The sequence below is a fragment of the Somniosus microcephalus genome, chromosome 5 (assembly GCF_052327205.1).
Source record: "Somniosus microcephalus isolate GS21.2 chromosome 5, FLI_Smic_1.0, whole genome shotgun sequence".
Lineage (NCBI taxonomy): Eukaryota > Metazoa > Chordata > Chondrichthyes > Squaliformes > Somniosidae > Somniosus > Somniosus microcephalus.
In genome coordinates, this window is record NC_140991.1 from 639,504 (window position 1) to 662,348 (window position 22,845).

The following is a 22,845-nucleotide window of genomic DNA, read 5'->3' on the forward strand; positions in this document are numbered from 1 at the left end:
GCTTCCGCCGCCCTTTCAGGCAGCGCATTCCAGATCACAACAACTCGCTGCGTAAAAAAATTCTCCTCATCTCCCCATGGTTTTTTTTTGACTCTATCTCTGTGTTACACACCTATCCTGTATATGTGACCCAGTCTCCATGGGGAGTTCTGTCTAGTTCTAGGAGTTCCTCTTGCTGAGTCTAACTGTGAATTTCTTTTTACAGGAGAACATTAAGTTGGTTTTTGATCACTTCATGCAGCTCGAGCACCCCAACATTGTAAAATTTCACAGGTACTGGATAGACAACAGTGAGACCCCCACCGAAGAGACCCCCGCCAGAGGGAGCCCTGCCGGAGAGACCCCCGGGGGAGAGACCCCGGCCAGAGAGGCCCCCGCCGGAAAGACCCCCGCCAGAGAGAGCCCCGCCAAAGAGAGCCCCGCCGGAAAGATGCCCGCCAGAGAGACCCCCGCCGGAAAGACCCCCACCAGAGAGAGCCCCACCAAAGAGAGCCCCGCCGGAAAGACGCCCGCCAGAGAGAGTGCGGCCAGAGAGAGCGCGGCCAGAGGGACCCCCGCCAGAGAGAGCCCCTCCAGAGAGAGCCCCGCCAGAGGGACCCCTGCCGGAGAGACCCCTGCCGGAGAGACCCCCGCCAGAGGGACCCCTGCCGGAGAGACCCCTGCCGGAGAGACCCCTGCCGGAGAGACCCCCGCCAGAGGGACCCCTGCCGGAGAGAACCCTGCCAGAGAGACCCCCGCCGGAAAGACCCCCATCGGAGAGACCCCCGCCGGAAAGACCCCCACCAGAGAGAGCCCCGCTGGAAAGACCCCCGCCAGAGAGAGCCCCGCCAAAGGGACCCCCGCCGGAGAGACCCCGGCCGGAGAAACCCCAGCCGGAGAGACCCCCACCAGGGTGAGTAGGTTTTGGGCAGGAATCCACTGTGTCTACTGTCAGAAAGGGCAGTGAGCATTGTTTCGGTGCAGTAGGGGAAGGCAGAGCGGCTGATCGGGAATGGGGCACAATGATCGGGAATGGGGCACAATGATCGAGAATGGGGCGCAATGATCGGGAATGGGGCGCAATGATCGGGAATGGGGCGCAATGATCGGGAATGGGGCGCAATGATCGGGAATGGGGCGCAATGATCGGGAATGGGGCGCAATGATCGGGAATGGGGCGCAATGATCGGGAATGGGGCGCAATGATCGGGAATGGGGCACAATGATCGGGAATGGGGCACAATGATCGGGAATGGGGCGGGGCACAATTTTGGATATTAGCAGTAGGTTGTAGTCTTCACTGGAGAAGAGGATGCTGCCAGTGTCACAGTAAAGGAGGAGGCAGTAGAGAAATCAATAGGATAAAAATAGATAAAGAGGAGGTACACTAAAGGATGGCCACGCTCAAAGTAGAAAATTCACCCTACTGAGGGAGGTAAGGGTGGAAATTGCGGAGGTTCTGGCCACAATCTTCCAATCCTCCTTCGATATGGGAGTGGTGCCAGAGGACTGGAGGATTGCAAATGTTACACCCTGTTCAAAAAAAGGGGAGCGTGATTAACCCTGCAACTACAGGCCAGTCAGCCGAACGTCAGGGGTGGGGAATCTTTTAGAGGCAATAATCTGTGAGAAAATTAATTGTCATTTGGAAAATTATGGGTTAATAAATGAAAGTCAGCACAGCTTTGTTAAAGGCAAATCGTGTTTGACTAACTTGATTGAGTTCACTGATGAAGTAAAGGAAAGGGTTGATGAGGGTAGTATGGTTAATATTGTGTATATGGACTTTCAAAAGGTGTTTGATAAAGTACCTCATAACAGGTTGTGGTTGATAGTGAGGAAGAGAGCTGTAGCCTGCAGGGAGATATCAATGGACTGGTCAGGTGGGCAGAAAAGTGTGGCACATAAAAGGTTACTACACAAGATAAGAGCTCACGGGGTTGGGGGTAATATATTAGCATGGATAGAGGATTGGCTAACTAACAGAAAACAGAGAGTCGGGATAAATGGGTCATTTTCAGGTTGGCAAACTGTAACTGGTGGGGTGCCACAGGGATCAGTGCTGGGGCCTCAACTATTTACAATCTATATTAATGACTTGGATGAAGGAAGAGAGTGTACTGTAGCCAAATTTGCTGATGATACAAAGATAGGTGGGTTAGCAAGTTGTGAAGAAGACTGCAAAGGGATATAGACAGGTTAAGTGAGTGGGCAAAAATTTGGCAGATGGAGTATAATGTGGGAAAATGCGAGGTTATCCACTTTGGTAGGAAAAATAAAAAATCAAATTATTATTTAAATGGAGAGAGATTACAAAATGCTGTGGTACAGAGGGATCTGGGGGTCCTCGTACATGAAGCACAAAAAGTTAGCTTGCAGGTACAGCAAGTAATTAGGAAGGTAAATGGAATGTTGGCCTTTATTGCAAAGGGAATGGAATGGAAAAGTAGGGAAGTCTTGCTACAACTGTACAGGGTATTGGTGAGACCACACCTGGAGTACTGCGTACAGTTTTGGTCTCCTTATTTAAGGAAGGATATACTTGCATTGGAGGCAGTTCAGAGAAGGTTCACGAGGTTGATTCCAGAGATGAGGGGGTTGTCTTATGAAGAAAGGTTGAGCAGGTTGGGCCTATACTCATTGGAGTTTAGAAGAATGAGAGGGGATCTTATTGAAAAATATCAGATTCTGAGGGGGCTCGACAGGGTAGATGCTGAGAGGATGTTTCCCCCCCGTGGGGGAATCTAGAACTAGGGGGCATAGTTTCAGAATAAGGGGAAACACTTTTAAAATGGAAATGAGGAAGAATTTCTTCTCTCAGGGGGTCGTGAATCTTTGGAATTCTCTTCCCCAGAGAGCTGTGGAGGCTGGGTCATTGAATATATTTAAGGTGGAGATTGACAGATTTTTGAACGATAAGGGAGTCGAGGGTTATGGGGAGCGGGCAGGGAAGTGGAGTTGAGGCCAAGATCAGATCAGCCATGATCATTATTGAATGGCGGAGCAGGCTCGAGGGGCTGAATGGCCGACTCCTGCTCCTATTTCTTATGTTCTTATTATGTTCTTATGTGGGCAGAAAAGTGGCAAATAGAATTCAATCCGGAGAAGTGTGAGGTAATGCATTTGGGGAAGGCCAAGACAACAGAATACACAATAAATGGTGGGACACTGAGAAGTGCAGAGGATCAGAGGGACCTTGGAGTGCATTTTTGTTCATTTTAAAAATTCGTTTATGGGATGTGGGTGTCGCTGGCAATGCCAGCATTTATTGCCCATCCCTAGTTGCCCTTGAGGTGGTGGTGGTGAGCTGCCTTCTTGAACCGCTGCAGTCCGTGTGGTGAAGGTGCTCCCACAGTGCTGTTAGGGAGGGAGTTCCAGGATTTTGACCCAGCGACGATGAAGGATCGGCGATATACTTCCAAGTCAGGATGGTGTGTGACTGGGAGGGGAACTTGGAGGGGATGGTGCTCCCATGCGGCTGCTGCCCTTGTCCTTCTAGGTGGAAGAGGTCGCGGGTTTGGGAGGTGTTAGCGAAGAAGCCTTGGCGAGTTGCTGCAGTGCATCTTGTAGATGGTACACACTGCAGCCACGGTACGCCGGTGGTGGAGGGAGTGAATGTTTAAGGTGGTGGATGGGGTGCCAATCAAGTGGGCTGCTTTGTCCTGGATGGTGTCGAGCTACTTGAGTGTTGTTGGAGCTGCACTCATCCAGGCAAGTGGAGAATATTCCATCACACTCCTTACTTGTGCCTTGTAGATGGTGGAAAGGCTTTGGGGAGTCAGGAGGTGAGACACTCACCGTAGAATACCCAGCCTCTAACCTGCTCTTGTCGCCACAGTATTTATGTGGCTGGTCCAGTTAAGCTTCTGGTCAATGTTGACCCTCAGGATGTTGATGGTGGGGGATTCGGCGATGGTAATGCCGTTGAATGTCAAGAGGCGGTGGTTAGACACTCGCTTGTTGGAGATAGTCATTGCCTGGCACTTCTGTGGCGCGAATGTTACCTGTGCATGTCCACAGATCCCTGAAGGTAGCAGGAAAGGTGGTTAAGAAAGCATACGGGATACTTTCCTTTATTAGCCGTGGCATAGAATATAAGAGCAGGGAGGTTATGCTTGAACTGTATAAAACACTAGATAGGCCGCAGCTAGAATACTGCGTGCAGTTCTGGTCACCACATTACAGGAAGGATGTGATTGCACTAGAGAGGGTACAGAGGAGATTTACAAGGATGTTGCTGGGAGTAGAGAATCTTAGCTATGAGGAAAGACTGGATAGGCTGGGTCTGTTTTCCTTGGAACAGAGGAGGCTGAGGGGAGATCTTATTGAGGTGTATAAAATTATGAGGGTCCTAGATAGAGTGGATAGGAAGGACCTGTTTCCCTTAGCAGAGGTCAATAACCAGGGGAAGAGATTTAAAGTAATTGGTCGGAGGTTTAGAGGGGATTTGAGGAGAAATATTTTCACCCAGAGGGTGGTGGGGGTCTGGAACTCACTGCCTGAAAGGGTGGGAGAGGCAGAGACCCTCATCACATTTAAAAAGGACTTGGATGTGCACTTGGGATGCTGTAACCTGCAGGGCTACGGACCAAGAGCTGGAAAGTGGGATTAGGCTGGATAGCTCTTTGTCGGCCAGCACGGACACGATGGGCCAAATGGCCTCCTTCTGTGCTGTAAATTTCTATGATTCTATGAAGTCTTTCTTTCCTTTCTTTACCCGTCTCCAATAAGCACTGCCATTGGTCTTCTCCCCAGGTTATATTTATCACTGAATACATGTCGTCCGGGAGTTTGAAACAGTTCCTGAAAAAAACAAAGAAAAATCACAAAGCCATGCATGAGAAGGTGAGACAGCACGAGATATTAGAGAGAGGAGACTCAGAGGTAATGTGAGAACATCACACAAACCAATTCAGCTCACGAGTGTGTGTGAGCGCGTGTGAACGTCAGAGTATGAGTGTGAGAGAGTGTGAGAGAATGTGAGAGAGTGTGAGTGAGTGTGAGAGTGAGAGTGTATGAGAGTGAGGGTGTGTGTGAGAGGGTGTGTGAGAGTGTGAGGGTCTGCGGGTGTAAGAGCATGTGGGAGTGTGAAAGAGTGTGACAGAGAGAGAGTGTGAGTGTGTGCATTCATCTGAGTGATTGTGTGTCTCTGTCTCTCTGGCTCTGTCTCTCTCTGGCTCTCTCTCTCGCACTGTCTCTCTCTGTCTCTCTCTCTCTCTCTCTCTGTCGCTCTCTCTCTCTCTGTCTCTTTCTCTGTCTCTCTCTCTGTCTCTCTCTCTCTCTCTCTCTCTGTCTCTCTCTCTCTGTCTCTCTCTCTCTCTCTCTTTCTCTGCTTCTGTCTCTCGCTCTCTCTGTGTCTCTCTCTGTGTCTCTCTCTGTCTCTCACTCTCTGTCTCTCTGTGTCTCTCTCCGTCTCTCTCTCTCTCTCTATCTCTCTCTCACTGTCACTCTCTCTCTCTCTGGCTCTCTCTCTGTCTCTCTCTCTCTCTCTCTCTCTCTGTCTCTCGCTATCTCAGCCTCTCTGTCTGTCTGTCTGTCTGTCTCTCTCTCTGTCGGTCTGTCTCTCTCTGTCTCCCTGTCTCTCTCTCTATGTCACAGAAACATACATAGAAGACAGGAGCAGGAGTAGGCCATTCGGCCCCTCGAGCCTGCTCCGCCATTCAATGCGATCATGGCTGATCATCTAAATTCAGTACCCTGTCCCTGCTTTCTGCCCATACCCCTTGATCCCTTTAGCCTTAAGAAATGTATCCAACTCCTTCTTGAATATATTTAATGAATTGGCCTCTACTGCCTTCTGTGGTAGAGAATTCCACAGGTTCACCTCTCTCTGGGTGAAGAAATTCCTCCTCATTTCTATCCTAAATGGCTTACCCCATATCCTTAGACTGTGACCCCTGGTTCTGGACTCCCCGACCATCGGGAACATCCTTCCTGCATCTAGTCTGTCCAGTCCTGTCAGAATTTTATAAGTTTCAATGAGATCCCCTCTCATTCTTCTAAACTCCAGTGAGTATAAGCCCAATCGACCCAATCTCTCCTCATACATCATTCCTGCCATCCCAGGTATCAGCCTGGTGAAGCTTCACTCAACTCCTTCCATGGCAAGAACATCCTTCCTCAGATAAGGCGACCAAAACTGCACACAATACTCAAGATGTGGTCTCACCAAGGCCCTGTACAACTGCAGCAGGACATCCTTATTCCTGTACTCAAACCCTCTTGCTGTGAAGGCCAACATACCATTTGCCTTCTTAACCGCCTGCTGCACCTGCATGCTTACCTTCAGCGACTGGTGCACAAGGACACCCAGGTCTCGTTGCACTTCCCCGTCTCCCAATCTATTGCCATTCAGATAATAATCTGCCTTCCTGTTTTAGCCACCAAAGTGGATAACCTCACATTTATCCACGTTATATTGCATCTGCCATGCATCTGCCCAATCACCCAACCTGTCCAAATCATCCTGGAGTTTCTCGACATCCTCCTCACACACACCCAGCTTTGTGTCATCTGCAAACTTGGAGATATTACATCTAGTTCCCTTGTCTAGATCATTAATATATATTATGAATAGCTGGGGTCCTAGGACCGATCCCTGCGGTACCCCACTAGTCACTGCCCGCCACTCGGAAAAAGACCCGTTTATTCTAACTCTTTCCTTTCTGTCTGCCAACCAGTTCTCTATCCAAGTCAATACCTTGCCCCCAATCCCATGTGCCTTAACTTTACACGCTAATCTCTTATGTGGGACCTTATTGAAAGCCTCTGAAAGTCCAAATAAAGAACATCCACTGGTTCTCCCTTATCTATTTTACCAGTTACATCCTCAAAAAATTCCAGTAGATTAGTCAAGCACAATTTACCTTTTGTAAATCCATGTTGACTTTGTCCGATCCTGTCACTGTTTTCCAAGTGCTCTGCTATTACATATTTTATAATGGACTCTAGCATTTTCCCCACTACCGATGTCAGGCTTACTGGTCTGTAATTCCTCGTTTTCTCTCTACCATCTTTTTTGAATAGTAGGGTAACATTAGCTACCCTCCAATCCATGGGTACTGTTCCAGATTCCATCGAATGTTGGAAGATGATCAGCAATGCATCTACTATTTCTAGGGCCACTTCCTTAAGTACCCTAGGATGTAGATTATCAGGCCCTGGGGATTTATCAGCCTTCAATCCCGTCAATTTCCCTAACACCATTTCCCTACAAATACTGATTTCTTTCAGTTCCTCCCTTTCATCAGACCCTATGTTCCCCGACATCTCTGGGAGGTTATTTGTGTCCTCCTTTGTGAAGACAGAACCAAAATATGTATTTAATTGGCCTGCCATTTCTTTGTTCCCCATTATAAATTCCCCTGATTCTGACTGCAAGGGACCTACGCTTGACTTCATCAATCTTTTTCTCTTCACATATCTATAAAAGCTTTTACAGTCAGTTTTTATGTTCCCTGCAAGCTTACTCTCATATTCTATTTTCCCCTTAATTAATCCCTTTGTCCTCCTTTGTTGAATCCTAAACTGCTCCCAATCCTCAGGTTTACTGCTTTTTCTGGCCAATTTATATGTCCTCTCCTTGGATCTTATGCTATCCCTAATTTCCCTTGTTAGCCATGGTTGAGTCACCTTTTTTGTTTTATTTTTATGCCAAACTGGGATGAACAAATTCTGTAGTTCATCCATGCGGTTTTTGAATGTTTGCCATTGCCTATCCACTGTCAACCCTTTGAGTGACATTCCCCAATCAATCCTACCCAACTCGCGCCTCAGACCATCGTAGTTTCCTTTATTTAAATTCAGGACCCTAGTCTCTGAGTCAACTATTTCATTCCCCATCTTAATGAAGAATTCTGTCATATTATGATCGCTCCGACCCAAGGGGCCTCGTACAACAAGATTGCTTTCTCATTACATAATACCCAGTCTAAGATGGCCTGGTCTCTGGTTGGTTCCTCGACATATTGGTCCAGGAAACCATCCTGTAAACACTCCAGGAATTCCTCCTCCACAGTATTGTTACTAATTTGGTTAGCCCAATCTATATGTAGATTAAAGTCACCCATGATGACTGCTGTGCCCTTATTGCACGCTTCTCTAATTTCCCTTTTAATGCCATCCCCAACCTCAGCATTACTGTTTGGAGGTCTATATACCACTCCCACTAACATTTTCTGCCCCTTGGTATTTCTCAGTTCTACCCATACAGATTCCACATCACCAGAGCTAATATCCTTCCTTACAATTGTGTTAATCCCTTCTTTAACCAGCAATGCTACCCCACCTCCTTTTCCTTTTTGCCTTTCTTTCCTGAATATTGAATGCCCCTGGATGTTGAGTTCCCAGCCTTGGCCACCCTGGAGCCATGTTTCCGTAATCCCAATCAAATCATATTCGTTTACCTCTATTTGCACAGCTTTTCATCCACCTTATTATGAATGCTCCTCGCATTAAGACACAAAACCTCCAGGCTTGTTTTTTTAATGCACTTAGACCTATTAGAATTATTATTTACTGTGGCCATGTTTGATTTAAACCTGCCTCTCTTACTGTCTCTCTGTCTCTGTCTCTCTCTCTCTTTCTCTGTTTCTGTTACTCTCTCTGTCTCTCTCTCTGTCTGTCTCTGTCTCTCTCTCTCTGTTTCTCTCTCTCTCTCTGTCTGTCTCTCTCTCTGACACTCACTGTCTCTCTGTTTCTGTCTATCTCTCTTTCTCTCTTTGTCTCTCTGTCATTCTCTCTCTCTCTCTCTCTCTGTCTCACTCTCTGTCTCACTCTCTGTCTCTCTCTCTCTGTATCTGTCTGTCTCAATTCAATTCAATTCAATTCAATTCAAATCGCTTTATTGGCATGACAAGTTACATCTTATGTTGCCAAAGCATCGGAAAACATTCATGTTTGTTCACAAAAATACAGATCTATCCATACAGTGTATAAACAGATATATCCCTGAGTGTATAAATATACTTTCATATAATTTATATATACTCTTATCTTATCTTTAGTGGTTGTCCCTCTGTTTATGGCAAGCTGTAACATAGTGTGCCGCCAGTGTTATGCAACTTCTCTCTTCCCCTAGTGGGTATGGGAGTTTTTGGTCGTCATTCAATTTTCTGAATTCCGGGCATATTTTTGTAAATTTTGGGTAGAAATTCTCCCTTATGCCCTGATATTTTCTACAAGCTGTGAGGAAGTGCATCTCTGTCTCCACCATTCCCTGACTGCAGTGAGAGCATATCCTGTCCTCTCTTGGTAGCCGGGTCTGCCTGTGTCTACCTTTTTCGATCGCCAGGCTATGTTCACTAAGTCTGTACATTGTCAGGATTTTTCTCAGTTTGCTGTCCTTTACCATGGTCAGGTAATCAGCTATGTTGTATTGTCTGTTTAGGGCCAAGTAGCAATTGAGTTTGCTTTGGTTTTTTGTTGTTTCTGCCCAATATGTCAGATATTTTTCCTTTTGTTTAGCGACGATTGTGTTGGGTCGAATTCTTTGTGTTACGCTGTCACTGTCCTGGGGCTGGTTATTGTTAGTAGTGTTAGAAGTTACTTCACTGAGTCCCAGGACTAGTTGACTGAGGGTATTCTTCTTTATGGTCAGCTCTTGGCATTTCAGGGCGTCGTAGTGATAGCATTGGGGGTTGCTCATTTGTAGGTGATTCCAAAATTTGGGAGCTCTTTTTTGGATAGTGATTATTAATGGATATTGGCCTAGTTCCGCCCTGCATGCATTGTTTACTGTTTTCCTTTGAGTCCGGAGGATACTTTTACAGAATTCTGCATGTAGGATCTCAATTGGGTGTTTGTCCCATTTTGCAAATTCTTGTTGTGTTAGCGGTCCCCACACCTCACTGCCATAGAGTGCAATTGGTTCAATTACTGATTTGAAAATTTTTAGCCAAATGCTAATTGGGATTTCTATTTGGATTGATTTTTTAATGGCATAGAAAGCCCTTCTTGCTTTCTCTTTCAGTTCATTCACAGCCAGTTTGAAGTTTCCCGTAGAACTGATTTTTAAGCCCAAGTATGTGTAGTTAGTGGTTTGTTCAATTTTGGTTGTTCCTAGTGTGAAATTTATTTTGGGTCCCTGATGTCTGGATCTTTGCTGGAACACAAGGACTTTGGTTTTTTGGGGATTTATTGTCAGGGCCCAAGTCTGGCAGTACGACTCCAGCAGATCCAGGTTCTGCTGTAGACCCTCCTTAGTTGGTGACAGCAGAACCAGGTCATCTGCATAGAGGAGGAATTTAACCTTGGATTCATATAGGGTGAGGCCGGGTGCTGTAGATTGTTCAAGTAGTTTTGCCAATTCATTTATGTAAATATTAAAGAGTGTCGGTGAGATTGGCGAGCCCTGCGTCACCCCCCGCCCCTGTGGGAAGTATTTTGTTTGTTTGTCTCCAATTTTAACTGCACATTTGTTGTTTGTATACATTGATTTAATTACATCATATGTTTTTCCCCCTACCCCGCTTTTGATAAGTTTCAGGAATAAACCGTCATGCCAGATGGAGTCGAAAGCCTTCTGGAAATCTATAAAGCATGCGTAGATTTTGCTTTTGTTATGGTGAACGTGTTTGTCAATTAGGGTCTGTAGGGTGAAGATATGATCTGATGTTCTATAGTTTGGCAGGAATCCAATTTGGCTTTTACTCAAGACATTGTGCTCCTCAAGGAAGTTTATAAGTCTTTTGTTTATGATGCTACAGAATACCTTCCCCAGGTTACTGTTTACACAGATGCCTCGATAGTTATTTGGGTCGACTTTGTCCCCACTTTTGTATATGGGCGTTATGAGTCCTTTGTTCCAGATATCAGGGAAGTAACCGACACTCAGAACCAAGTTGAAGAGTTTTAGGATAGCCAGTTTCATTTTGTCGTCTGTGTGTTTAATCATCTCGTTTAGTATGCCGTCTGTCCCGCAAGCTTTTCCTGGTCGCAGGTCCTTGAGTTTTTCAAAAAGTTCTTTTTCTGTTATTATGGAGTCTAGCGGGTTTTGGTTATCTTTTATGGCCATTTCTAGCTTTTCCAGTTTTTTGCATATTTGGTGTTGCTCTGGCCTTAGTTTGTTTTTCTGGTATAATTTTTCAAAGTGGTTTTCCCATGTGTCCCCATTTTGAATGGCCAATTCGTCGTGTTGTTTTTTGTGTAGTGTATTCAAGTTGTCCCAGAAACAATTGGAATCAATGGATTCCTCAATGGAGCTGAGTGTATTCTTAATATATTGCTCTTTTTTGGTTCTGAGTGTGTTTCTGTATTGTGTTAGTGTCTGACAATAAATAAGGCGTAATTCCTCGTTTTCTGGATGTCTGTGTTTTTGGTTTGATATTTTTCTAAGTTTTTTCCTCATGTTATGGCAATCTGGGTCAAACCATTTTTCATAGTTTTTTGTTTTGGGTTTGTTCTTTCGAGCTTTCAAGTTTGCCCTTGTTGCCAAATTATCAAAAATATTGTTTAGGTTATTTACTGCCCGGTTTACGCCTTCTTTATTGTGAGTGTATATGTTATCCAGAAAGGTGTCCAAGAGAGCTTGAGTTGATGCATTGCTAATTGTTTTCTGGTATTTTTCCGTGTCGTTTTTGGCCCATCTGTACGATTTTTTGGTGTTGTACAGTTTACTGGGTTGTGTTTCTATGTTGTTTGTTTCTGTCTTTTTGAGATACATAGTAATTTGACTGTGATCTGACAGTGTTGTTTGTGGTTTGACTGTGAATGCTCTGAAAGAGGATGGGTCCAAATCTGTAATCATATAGTCTACTGTGCTGCAGCCAAGAGGTGAGCAATAGGTCGATCTTCCTAGGAGGTCTCCTATGAACCTACCATTGACAATGTACAGACCCAGGCTTCGACAGAGCTGTAGGAGCTGTTTTCCGTTGGTATTTGTCTGCTTGTCGCAGTTATGCCTGTATGGAAGGGAAGGGATATCGAAGTGGTTATTCCCGAATACGTAATTGTTTCCCTGATTATTGGTGAAGTCTGGTTCTTCGCCCGTTCTTGAATTGAGGTCCCCACAGATCAACACGTTCCCCTGGGCCTGGTATTGGATAATTTCCCCCTCAATGTTGGAGAAGGTGTCCTCTTTAAAGTACGGGGAATCCATTGGGGGGATATAAAGTGCGCAAATGTAAACATCTTGGGTGTTAGAGATAATCTCCCTCTCAATTTTGAGCCACATGTAGTTTTCGCCCTTTTTTATAAATTTGATGTAATTCTTAAGTTCTGTTTTAAACCAGATCAGTATGCCTCCGGAGTCTCTGCCTTGGGTTACTCTTGGTAATTTATTGGAGGGGACCACCAGCTCAGTGTACCCTTGGGGACAGCCAGTGTGTCCTTTTCCTTTATACCAAGTTTCCTGTAAAATGATAATATCTCGGTCTTTAGTTTCATCTATGAACTCTGGGGTCCTACTCTTCACGTCGAGCACCGAAGAGCGTAGACCTTGGATATTCCAGGTCGAAATATATAAGGATTTCATGTTAAGTTTGATCTTTTACTATGATAGGTTAAAGAGTGGTACGTGTTTGTCGTGTCTAAGTGTGGGAAAAAAAGATCATCTCAGTTGTCTATAAAAGTCAATACTATTTGGTTACAGTTCATTCTATTAATTAGTCCTTGATCCATAAGGCGGAAGTAGATGCTGCTGCGCATCTGCTTATTGTCTCTTAATGGATTGTCTCTGTCTGAGGTATTGCGTACGTCCTGTGCATCTCTCCCTCTGTCTGGCTGGGAGCGGTCCTGTTCCCCTGTGGGACAGGAGTGATGCAGGTCTGATATTGTTGTGCATGGGGATCCTCTCTGGTCTCGGTTGGTGTGGTGGTGGTCTTTGTAGTGGTCCTGATATGTACCCCGCTGATCTCTGGTGGTCGGGGGGGGGGGGGGTCCTCTTGGAGTCTGGGTATGGACCCGGTTAAAAGCGACGTCCTTCAGGGCTTTAGCAAAGATCTCTGTCTCTCTCTGTCTCTCTCTCTGTCTCTCTCTGTCTCTCTCTCTCTGTCTCTCTCTCAATTCAATTCAATTCAATTCAATTCAAATCGCTTTATTGGCATGACAAGTTACATCTTATGTTGCCAAAGCATCGAAAAACATTCATGTTTGTTACCAAAAATACAGATCTATCCATACAGTGTATAAACAGATATATCCCTGAGTGTATAAATATACATTTTCTCTTTCTCCAATTCCAATTCCAATTCCAATTAAAATGCTTTATTGGCATGAAAGTTTACAGAGAACCATATTGCCAAAGCTTACATAGCAAAAAGGTACAGTTTTCCAACATTCTGTAGGTGTCAATCGATTTGACATTTGTTGGGTACATACAATATTACTTTTAAACAATATTAATTTTAAACAGTCTTTGTACTTCATTTGGTACGTTCAATATTAATTTTAAACAGTCTTAATTTTAAACAGTCCTCAGGTTGTGACATGTTGTTACATATTTGGCCCCAAGGTATGGTCTGTCTCCTTCTCCTAGGACTAATCTCAATTTTGACAGATCATCCAATTCCTTGAAATCTGGGGTTGTTTGGCTTAGCTTGTTGAATAATATGTTTCTTGATGTGTTGAATTTTTCGCATTTTAGGAGGAAATGCATTTCTGTTTCAACCTCGCCAGCCAGACATTGATCGCATATTCTATTCTCTCTAGGCTGCCAGGATTTCTTGTATCTGCCTTTTTCAATTTCCAGTTGGTGGTCGCTTAGTCTGTACCTGGTGAGGGTCTGTCTCTGTTTTGTGTCTCTGATGGTCGTGAGGTAGTCTGCCAGTTTATATTCTCTTTTTAGGGCCCGGTAACATTCTAATCTGCTTTGGCTTTCGGTTATTTTGTTCCAATGTTCCAGGTAGGTTTCTTTGCATTTTTTAATGATTTGGTTCACTCGGATTGGTGTTTGGGCGGCTGTGTTGGTCTGGGGCTGGTCAGGGTCCGGCTGAGTACTTAGTTTCCGTAGCAGCTGACTCAGGGGACTCTTTTCTGGGTTTAGCTCTTGGGTCTGAAAGGCTTTGAAATGAAGGGTGTTCTCTCTCTCTCTGGCTCTCTCTCTTTGTTGCTCTCTGTCTCTCTCTCTCTCTCTCTGGCTCTCACTTGCTCTCTCTCTCTCTCTCTCTTTCTTTCTCTCTCTCTCTTTCTCTCTCTCTCTGTCTCTCTCTCTGTCTGTCTCTCTCTGTCTCTTTCTTTCTCTGTTTCTGTCTGTCTCTCTCTCTCACTCTGTCTCTCTCTCTCTTTCTCTCTCTTTCTCTCTCTGTCTCTGGCTAACTCTGTCTCTCTCTGTCCGTCTCTTTGTCTCTCTCCTCTGTTTCTGTTTCTCTCTCTCTCTCTCTGTCTCTCTCTGCTAATGCAACACCCTTATTTAAAAAGGGTAGTAGGCAGAAGGCTGGAAACTAGAGACCTGTTAGCCTAACATCTGTGGTTGGTAAAATTTTAGAGTCCATTATTAAGGAGACAGTAACGGGACATTTGGATAAACATAATTTAATAGGACAAACTCAGCATGGTTTCATGAAGAGGAAGTCATGTTTGACAAATTTGCTTGAGTTCTTTGAGGAAGTAACATACAGGGTGGATAAAGAGGAACCAGTGGACGTAGTGTATTTAGACTTCCAAAAAGCATTTGACAAGGTGCCACACAAAAGATTATTGCTTAAGATAAAAAATCACGGGATTGGGGGTAATATTCTGGCATGGATAGAGGATTGGCTATCTAACAGAAGGCAGAGAGTTGGGATAAATGGTTCATTCTCAGACTGGCAATCAGTAACTAGTCGTGTTCCGCAGGGGTCAGTGCTGGGTCCCCAACTCTTTACAATCTATATTAATGATTTGGAGGAGGGGACCGAGTGTAACATCAAAGTTTGCAGATGATACAAAGATGGGAGGGAAAGTAGTGAGTGAGGAGGGCATAAAAAACCTGCAAAGGGACATAGATAGGCTAAGTAAGTGGGCAGAGATTTGGCAGATGGAATACAATACTGGAAAGTGTGAGGTTATGCACTTTGGCAGGAAAAATCATAGAGCAAGTTATTATCTTAATGGCAAGAAACTGGAAAGTACTGTAGTACAAAGGGATCTGGGGGTCCTGGTGCACGAAACTCAAAAAGTTAGTATGCAGGTGCAGCAAGTGATCAAGAAGGCCAATGGAATGTTGGCTTTTATTGCTAGGGGGATAGAATATAAAAACAGGGAGGTATTGCTGCAGTTGTACAAGGTATTGGTGAGACCGCACCTGGAATACTGCATACAGTTTTGGTGTCCATACTTAAGAAAAGACATACTTGCTCTCGAGTCAGTACAAAGAAAGTTCACTCGGTTAATTCCGGGGATGAGGGGGCGGACATATGATGAGAGGTTGAGTAGATTGGGACTCTACTCATTGGAGTTCAGAAGAATGAGAGGCGATCTTATTGAAACATATAAGATTGTGAAGGGGCTTGATCGGGTGGATGCGGTGAGGATGTTCCGAATGATGGGTGAAACTAGAACTAGGGGGCATAATCTTAGAATAAGGGGCTGCTCTTTCAAAACTGAGATGAGGAGAAACTTCTTCACTCAGAGGGTGGTAGGTTTGTGGAATTTGCTGCCCCAGAAAGCTGTGGAAGCTACATCATTAAATAAATTTAAAACAGAAATAGGCAGTTTCCTAGAAGTAAAGGGAATTAAGGGTTACGGGGAGCGGGCAGGAATTTGGACATGAATCTAGGTTCGGAATGGTCATGACCCTGTGGGTAGTGGAGCGGGCCCAGGGGCCGTGTAGCCTGGTTCTGCTCCTACTTCTTGTGTTCTAATTCTGTGTTAGATTTCAGGAGATGGTTTTATTCCTGTTCCTGGCTGGGGTGGAGATCGCCTTTACAGAAGTTAAGTACTGTAGAAAATACAGGGACAGAGTGATCTCCTGGACGAGTTTCGATCGCTTAGATGGGTCGGAGAGGAATTTCCCAGATTTTTTCTCCCAAATTGGCCATTGGGTTTTTTATCTGGTTTTTCGCCTCTCCCGGGAGATCACATGGGTTCGGGTGGGATGGAGAGTGATCGTAGATTTGAGGTTAGGATCAGATCAGCCATGATCTTATTGAATGGTGGCGCAGACTCGAGGGGCCGATTGGCCTACTCCTGCTCCTATTTCTTATGTTCTTATGTTCTTATGTCTCTGTCTCTCGCTGTCTCTCTCTGTCTCTGTCTTTGTCTCTCTCTCTCTGTCTCTGTCTCTCTCTCTGTCTCTCTCTGTCTCTCTCTCTTTCTCTCTCTCTGTCTCTTGTTGTATCTATGCTTTAATGCGTTCAATCAAGCATGTAGATACGGCGAATTAAATCAGAGTCAGGCAGACAGGCTTCTAACTGTGATCTTTACTTTATTTGTAAAATGGCTGACTGCTGCTTTCCCAGGTAATTCCCATAATGCAATGCACATTACATTACCGTATTAACTGGTGTTAAACTCGCACATTACATTACCGTATTGACTGGTGTCAAACTCGCAATCAATACACGACATCCCCCTTTTCCTTGGAAACAAACTTGCAGTTTACAAACAGTTGCTTACAATAACGCTGCATAACTTATTTGATTTATAAACTTTTTACAAACTTGTCTTACCACACAACTAAATAATTCCCAGGTTTAAACATTTAACATCACCCATGCAGTTCTCGCACAGTTTATGTTGTGACATAATCAGACAGTCTTTGGGGTTTTCTTTTAACCCTTTGAGGTCTGGCTGTATTGGGTATGTCTGACATGTTGGTGTCAGTGGGTATTGCCTGTGTCACAGTGGTATGTGTGTCAGGGTCTACTATACTGTCCTCAGTCCCTTGTGTTTCCTCCTGCTCATGGAGTGTCTCCTTTGGTCCATTGGTTCTGTATTTCTTCACAAATGTAGTGTTTCTTGAGTAGCGTGCTCCGTCTGGAGATTCTACTACTACTTGACTCCCTGTTTTACTCAAAACTTTGTGCGGTGTGGCATTAAAAGGAGTGGTGAACTTGTCCACTTTGTCCTGCCGTACCAGCACCGTGTCGCCAACTTCCACCTCTGAGTATTGTGTTCTCCGCTGTTCATCTGCGTACAGTTTGGACTTGCCTTTTTGTTCTGCATCCTGGTCACGTACTTCCATGTCTGCGCGCGACTCTGTGATGTCTGGCAGCTTTCCTCTCATTTTCCGTCTAAAGAGCAGCTCTGCCGGGCTCTTTCCTGTTGTGGCATGGTCAATGCTCCTGTACACAGTCACATATTTTCTAAGTTCACGTTTCCAATCTAGTCCTTCTGACTGAGCAATTCTGATTCTCTTCATCAGCGATGCATTCTGGCGCTCGACTTCTCCGTTAGCCTGAGCCCATTTTGCTGTCATTTTCAGGTGTTTGATCCTGTTGTTTTCACAGTATTCTTTGAATAATTCAGATCTGAATTGGGGACCATTATCAGATTTGCAGGTGATTGGCAAACCATGACGGCTGAAGATTGACTCTAAACTATCAATAACCTTCTCTGTTGTTGTGGAGGTCATGATGTCGTATTCATAGTAGCGACTATAATAATCAACTACCACAAGAATGGAGTGGTTGGATGGCAAGGGTCCCAGTAAGTCTATAGCTACATCCTGCCAGGGGCCCTCCGGTAATGGTGTTGGTCTCAACGGTTCAGGTGGGTCAGGTCTGGCTACTATCTGACAGCCGTGACACGCTTTACAGTGTTTTTCAGCTGCCTTGTCCATGCCAGGCCACCAAACCTTGGTTCTGAGATGTTGCTTTGTTCCAACTATTCCCAAGTGTCCTTCATGTGCTAACACCAGGGCTCCTGCGTGTAACACTGTGGGTAGCACGATGCGTGTTCCCCGAAGAACTAGGTACCCCACTACGCACAGCTCGTTTGCAATTGCTGCATAAGCTTTACAGTTCTCAAAATGTCCATTTGTGATTGCCTTCCGCACCTCAATCAGCTCTGGGTTGGTAGCAGAGGCTTCCTCCACCTCTCTAGTAGTGAGTGCTTTTGGTTTTTGGTGTCGCACTCACAGCTACAAATCTCACATATTCATCTGAGCCATGAGAATGTCTCTCCTGTTTTGCTGTCTCCCCCAGCAATCGTGACAGTGGGTCTGCAATGTTTTGCTTGCCTGGAATGTGTATCACCTTAAAATCATACGGCTGTACTCTAAGTACCCATCTCTCTATACGGGCACAGAGTTTAGAGTGTGGGCCGTATATCACTTGTAATGGCTTATGGTCAGTTACCAAGTTACATTTTCGGCCATACACATATGGATGCAGCCTCTCACAAGCCCATACAAGAGCTAAGACCTCTCTCTCTGTTTGAGAGTATTTCCTCTCACAGTCTGTTAAACTACGACTTACATAGCATGCTGGCACCTCTTGTCCCTGTTGGTCCTGAACTAGTACTGCGCCTAAACCTACAGGACTGGCATCTGATATCACCTTGGTTGGTGTGTCCTTATCAAAATATGCTAAAGTGCCGGCTCTGACCAACTCTTCCTTGAGTGCACTGAATGACTGTCTCTGTTGTGATCCAAATTTAAATGGTGTGTCTTTTCTCGTCAGGTGTCGCAGTGGCTCTGATAGCGTTGCAAACTGCGGGATGAATCTGCTACTGTACCCAACGAGTCCCAAGAAACTCCTCACCTCTGTAGCATTCTCTGGTTCCCGAGCTTCTGCCACCGCTCGCACTCTCTCTGCTGTTGGTCCGATGCCCTTTTCAGACAACAGGATTCCCATGAAAATCAATCGGTCCATGTTGAATTGGCACTTCTCTGAGTTTAGTGTCAGTCCACTTTCCATTAGTCTGGTCATCATAGCGTGCAGGCGTCTGTCGTGCGTTTCCTGGTCGTGTGCATGCACGATAATGTAATCTGAGATGTTTTCAACACCCTCTATTCCAGCTAAGGCGTTAGCTGTCTCGTGCTGATATTGCTCACTAGCTGAAGATACACCGAATATCAGCCTCTTATACCTGTATACTCCGTTATGTACTGCAAACGTTGTGATTTCTCGTGACTCGGGTCAGTTCTAGCTGGTGATAACCCCATTTCAGGTCTAGCTTACTAAACACCGTCGAGCCGTTCATACCTTGGAGTATCTCATCAACGGTGGGGATTGGATATCGTTCCCTCACTATTGCCTGGTTTGCTCGTCTCATGTCTAGGCATAACCTTACATCCTTATCCGCTTTTGGTACAATAACCACAGGATTTACCCATGGGGTGGGACCAGTTACAGGTTTGATAATGTCCATGTCCCTCAATTGTTTATTTTGGCCTCTACTGCCCCCCTTAAGTTGAATGGTATACGCCTGAGTGGCTGGGCCACAGGCTTCACTTGTGGGTCGATATACAAACTGATCTGTTTTGTGTTCAACCTTCCTACTCCCTGGAACACCTTTGGATACCGCTGTTCTAGTAGCTGTCTTACATCTACCACAGCTGAGACATCTGCGCCTATTTTTAAAACTCCCAGTTTCATGGCTGTCTCCCTTCCTAGCAACGGCTCTCCATGGCCTTTAACCACAATGAACTCCGCCTGCTCAGTTCTCTTACCTATTGTAATCCCACATGTGAATACACCTTTAACTGACAGTGGTCGGCTAGAAGCATAAGAGAATAACTTTCTCTCTGTCTTAGGGACATGTGACTGACACTTAACGTGTTCTGACTTTAATCCTTCCCATGTATTCTCATCTATCACATTACTAGTTGCACCCGAATCAATTAACATTCTCAGGTTTACTCCCCCCACACAAAAGGTAAGTCTCTCTGTCACGTTATTCCCAGTAACAGCCAATGCACAGTTATTTTGATCCTCTACATTGTTCACACTGTGTTTCTTTGTACCCTTTGTGTGGCATACTTTGGAGAAATGATCCTTTCCCTTGCACTTATGACACGTTTGTCCGCGTGCTGGGCATTTCGGATCTCTGCCCATGTGGTCTGTGTGTCCACATCTGTAACATTTATTTTCGTTCCTATCGCCATTTCCCTTTGGTTTCTCTGTCAAGCTTTTCACATAATACCCTCTCTTCTGTGTAACACGACGAACAGTATCTGTCTCCGCCTTCTCTGTACATGACATGGCTGACATCTGCTCCTTGATGTTTTCACATTGTGAGGCCAATTGCAATGTGCGGGCGAGCGTTAGATCATGCCCTTCATCTAGCAATGTCCTCCGCACATAGGCTGACGTGCACCTACTCAGGATAGCGTCTCTTATTTGATTATCCGCATCCCCCCCCAAAAGCACAGTCTTTAGCAGCCTGCCGCAAGCGAGTAGCAAATTGTTGCACAGTCTCACCTGCCTTCTGGGACAACTTATAAAAGTCTGTCTAGCAAATGCTGCTTTGACCTGGGGCACGAGTAGTGATTCAAAGCACTAACCGCCGCCGTGTAGTCTGCTGGCTCTCCTGTGTCCGGTAGAGTCGAAAAGATATCCTGGACATCTGGTCCTGCTAGGTGTAGAAGTAGAGCTCTTCTCCTCTGCTTTGTGGCACCTGTAGAGGTATCGTCGATAATGAGTCCTTTGCTGTTGGCATAAAGCTCAAAAGACGTTAACCACCTCATCCATCTTGGACCCAATGTGGCTGGCTCGGCGAAACATGCAAAATTTTGAATGCCGGTCTTCTCCATCCTAGCTAACTAAAACCTGGGCAACTACCTTTTTAAAAAGATTCTTTTCGTTATCCTCATCGCCAATGCTGTATCTATGCTTTAATGCGTTCAATCAAGCATGTAGATGCGTCGAATTAAATCAGAGTCAGGCAGACAGGCTTCTAACTGCGATATTCACTTTATTGCGTAAAATGGCCGACTGCAGCTTTCCTGGGTAATTCCCATAATGCAATGCACATTACATTACCGTATTCTCTGGTGTTAAACTCGCAATTAATACACGACATCTCTCTCTCTCTCTCTCTCTCTCTGTCTCTGTCTCTATTTCTCTCTGTCTCAGTCTCTGTCTCTTTCTGTCTCTCTCTCACTTTCTCTCTCTGGCTCTCTCTCTCTCTTTGTCTCTCTCTCTGTCTCTCTCTCTGTCTCTCTCACTCTGGCTCTCTCTCTGTCTCTCTCTCTCTCTCTGTGTCTCTCTCTCTCTGTCTGTGTCTCTCTCTCTGTCTGTCTGTCTCTCTCTCTCTCTGTCTCTCAAATTCAAATTCAAATTCAAATTCAAATTCAAATTCAAATTCAAATGCTTTATTGGCATGAAAGTTTACAGAGAACCATATTGCCAAAGCTTACATAGCAAAAAGGTACATTTTCAAACATTTTGTAGGTGTCAATCGATTTGACATTTGTTGGGTACATACAATATTACTTTTAAACAATATTAATTTTAAACAGTCTTTGTACTTCATTTGGTACGTTCAATATTAATTTTAAACAGTCTTAATTTTAAACAGTCCTCAGGTTGTGACATGTTGTTACATATTTGGCCCCAAGGTATGGTCTGTCTCCTTCTCCCAGGACTAATCTCAATTTTGACAGGTCATCCAATTCCTTGAAATCTGGGGTTGTTTGGCTTAGCTTGTTGAATAATATGTTTCTTGATGTGTTGAATTTTTCGCATTTTAGGAGGAAATGCATTTCTGTTTCAACCTCGCCGGCCAGACATTGATCGCATATTCTATTCTCTCTAGGCTGCCAGGATTTCTTGTATCTGCCTTTTTCAATTTCCAGTTGGTGGTCGCTTAGTCTGTACCTGGTGAGGGTCTGTCTCTGTTTTGTGTCTCTGATGGTCGTGAGGTAGTCTGCCAGTTTATATTCTCTTTTTAGGGCCCGGTAGCATTCTAATCTGCTTTGGCTTTCGGTTATTTTGTTCCAATGTTCCAGGTAGGTTTCTTTGCATTGTTTAATGATTTGGTTCACTCGGATTGGTGTTTGGACGGCTGTGTTGGTCTGGGGTTGGTCAGGGTCCGGCTGAGTACTTAGTTTCAGTAGCAGCTGACTCAGGGGACTCTTTTCTGGGTTTAGCTCTTGGGTCTGAAATGCTTTGAAATGAAGGGTGTCTGGGGAGCTAGATTTGAGGTGATTTAGGAAGTTTAGTGCTCGTTTTTGGATGTTTATTATCAGTGGGTATCTGCCTAGTTCGGCTCTGCATGCATTTGTTGGCGTTTTTCTTTGGATGCGAAGGATGCTTTCTCTTTCTCTGGCTCTCTCTCTGGCTCTCTGTCTCTCTCTGTCACTCTCTGTCTCTATCTCTCTGTCTCTCTCTCTCTCTCTCTCACTCTCTCTCTCTGTCTCTCTCTCTCTCTCTCTGTCTCTCTCTGTCTCTCTCTCTCTCTGTCTCTCTCTCTCTCTCTCTCTGTCTCTGTCTCTCTCTGTCTCTCTCTCTCTCTGTCTCTCTCTCTCTCTCTCTGTCTCTGTCTCTCTCTCTCTCTCCGTCTCTCTCTCTTTGGCCTCTCTGTCTCTCTCTCTCTCTCTGTCGCTGTCTCTCTCTCTCTCTGTCGCTCTCTCTCTCTCTCTCTGGCTCTCACTCTGGCTCATTCTCTGGCTCTCTCTGTTTCGCTCTCTGTCTCTCGCTCTCTGTCTCTCTCTCTTTCTCTCTCTGTCCCTCTCTGTCTCTCTCTTTCTGTCTCTCTATCTCTCTCTCTCTGTCTGTCACTCTCTCTCTCTCTCTCTGGCTATCAATTCAATTCAATTCAATTCAATTCAATTCAAATCGCTTTATTGGCATGACAAGGTACATCTTATGTTGCCAAAGCATCGAAAAACATTTATGGTTGAACACATAAACGCAGATCTATCCATACAGTGTATAAACAGATATATCCCTGAGTGTATAAATATACATTCATATAATTTGTATATACTCTTTTCTTAGATTTAATGGTTGTCCCTCTGCTTATGGCAAGCTGTAACATAGTTTGCCGCTAAAGTTACGCAAT

The 22,845-nt window shown here is 44.9% G+C and overlaps 1 protein-coding gene across 1 annotated transcript in view; it reads left to right on the plus strand.

Moving 5' to 3' along the window:
• The window catches only part of LOC147116794 (nuclear receptor-binding protein 2-like), a 301,760-nt gene that overhangs the window by 106,898 nt on the left and 172,017 nt on the right, over nt 1-22,845 (plus strand). Inside the window, exons 3-4 of the mRNA XM_085987208.1 lie at nt 206-892; nt 4,735-4,824. Coding sequence (XP_085843334.1) covers nt 206-892; nt 4,735-4,824 — 777 coding nt within the window. The remainder of the gene's footprint in view (nt 1-205; nt 893-4,734; nt 4,825-22,845) is intronic.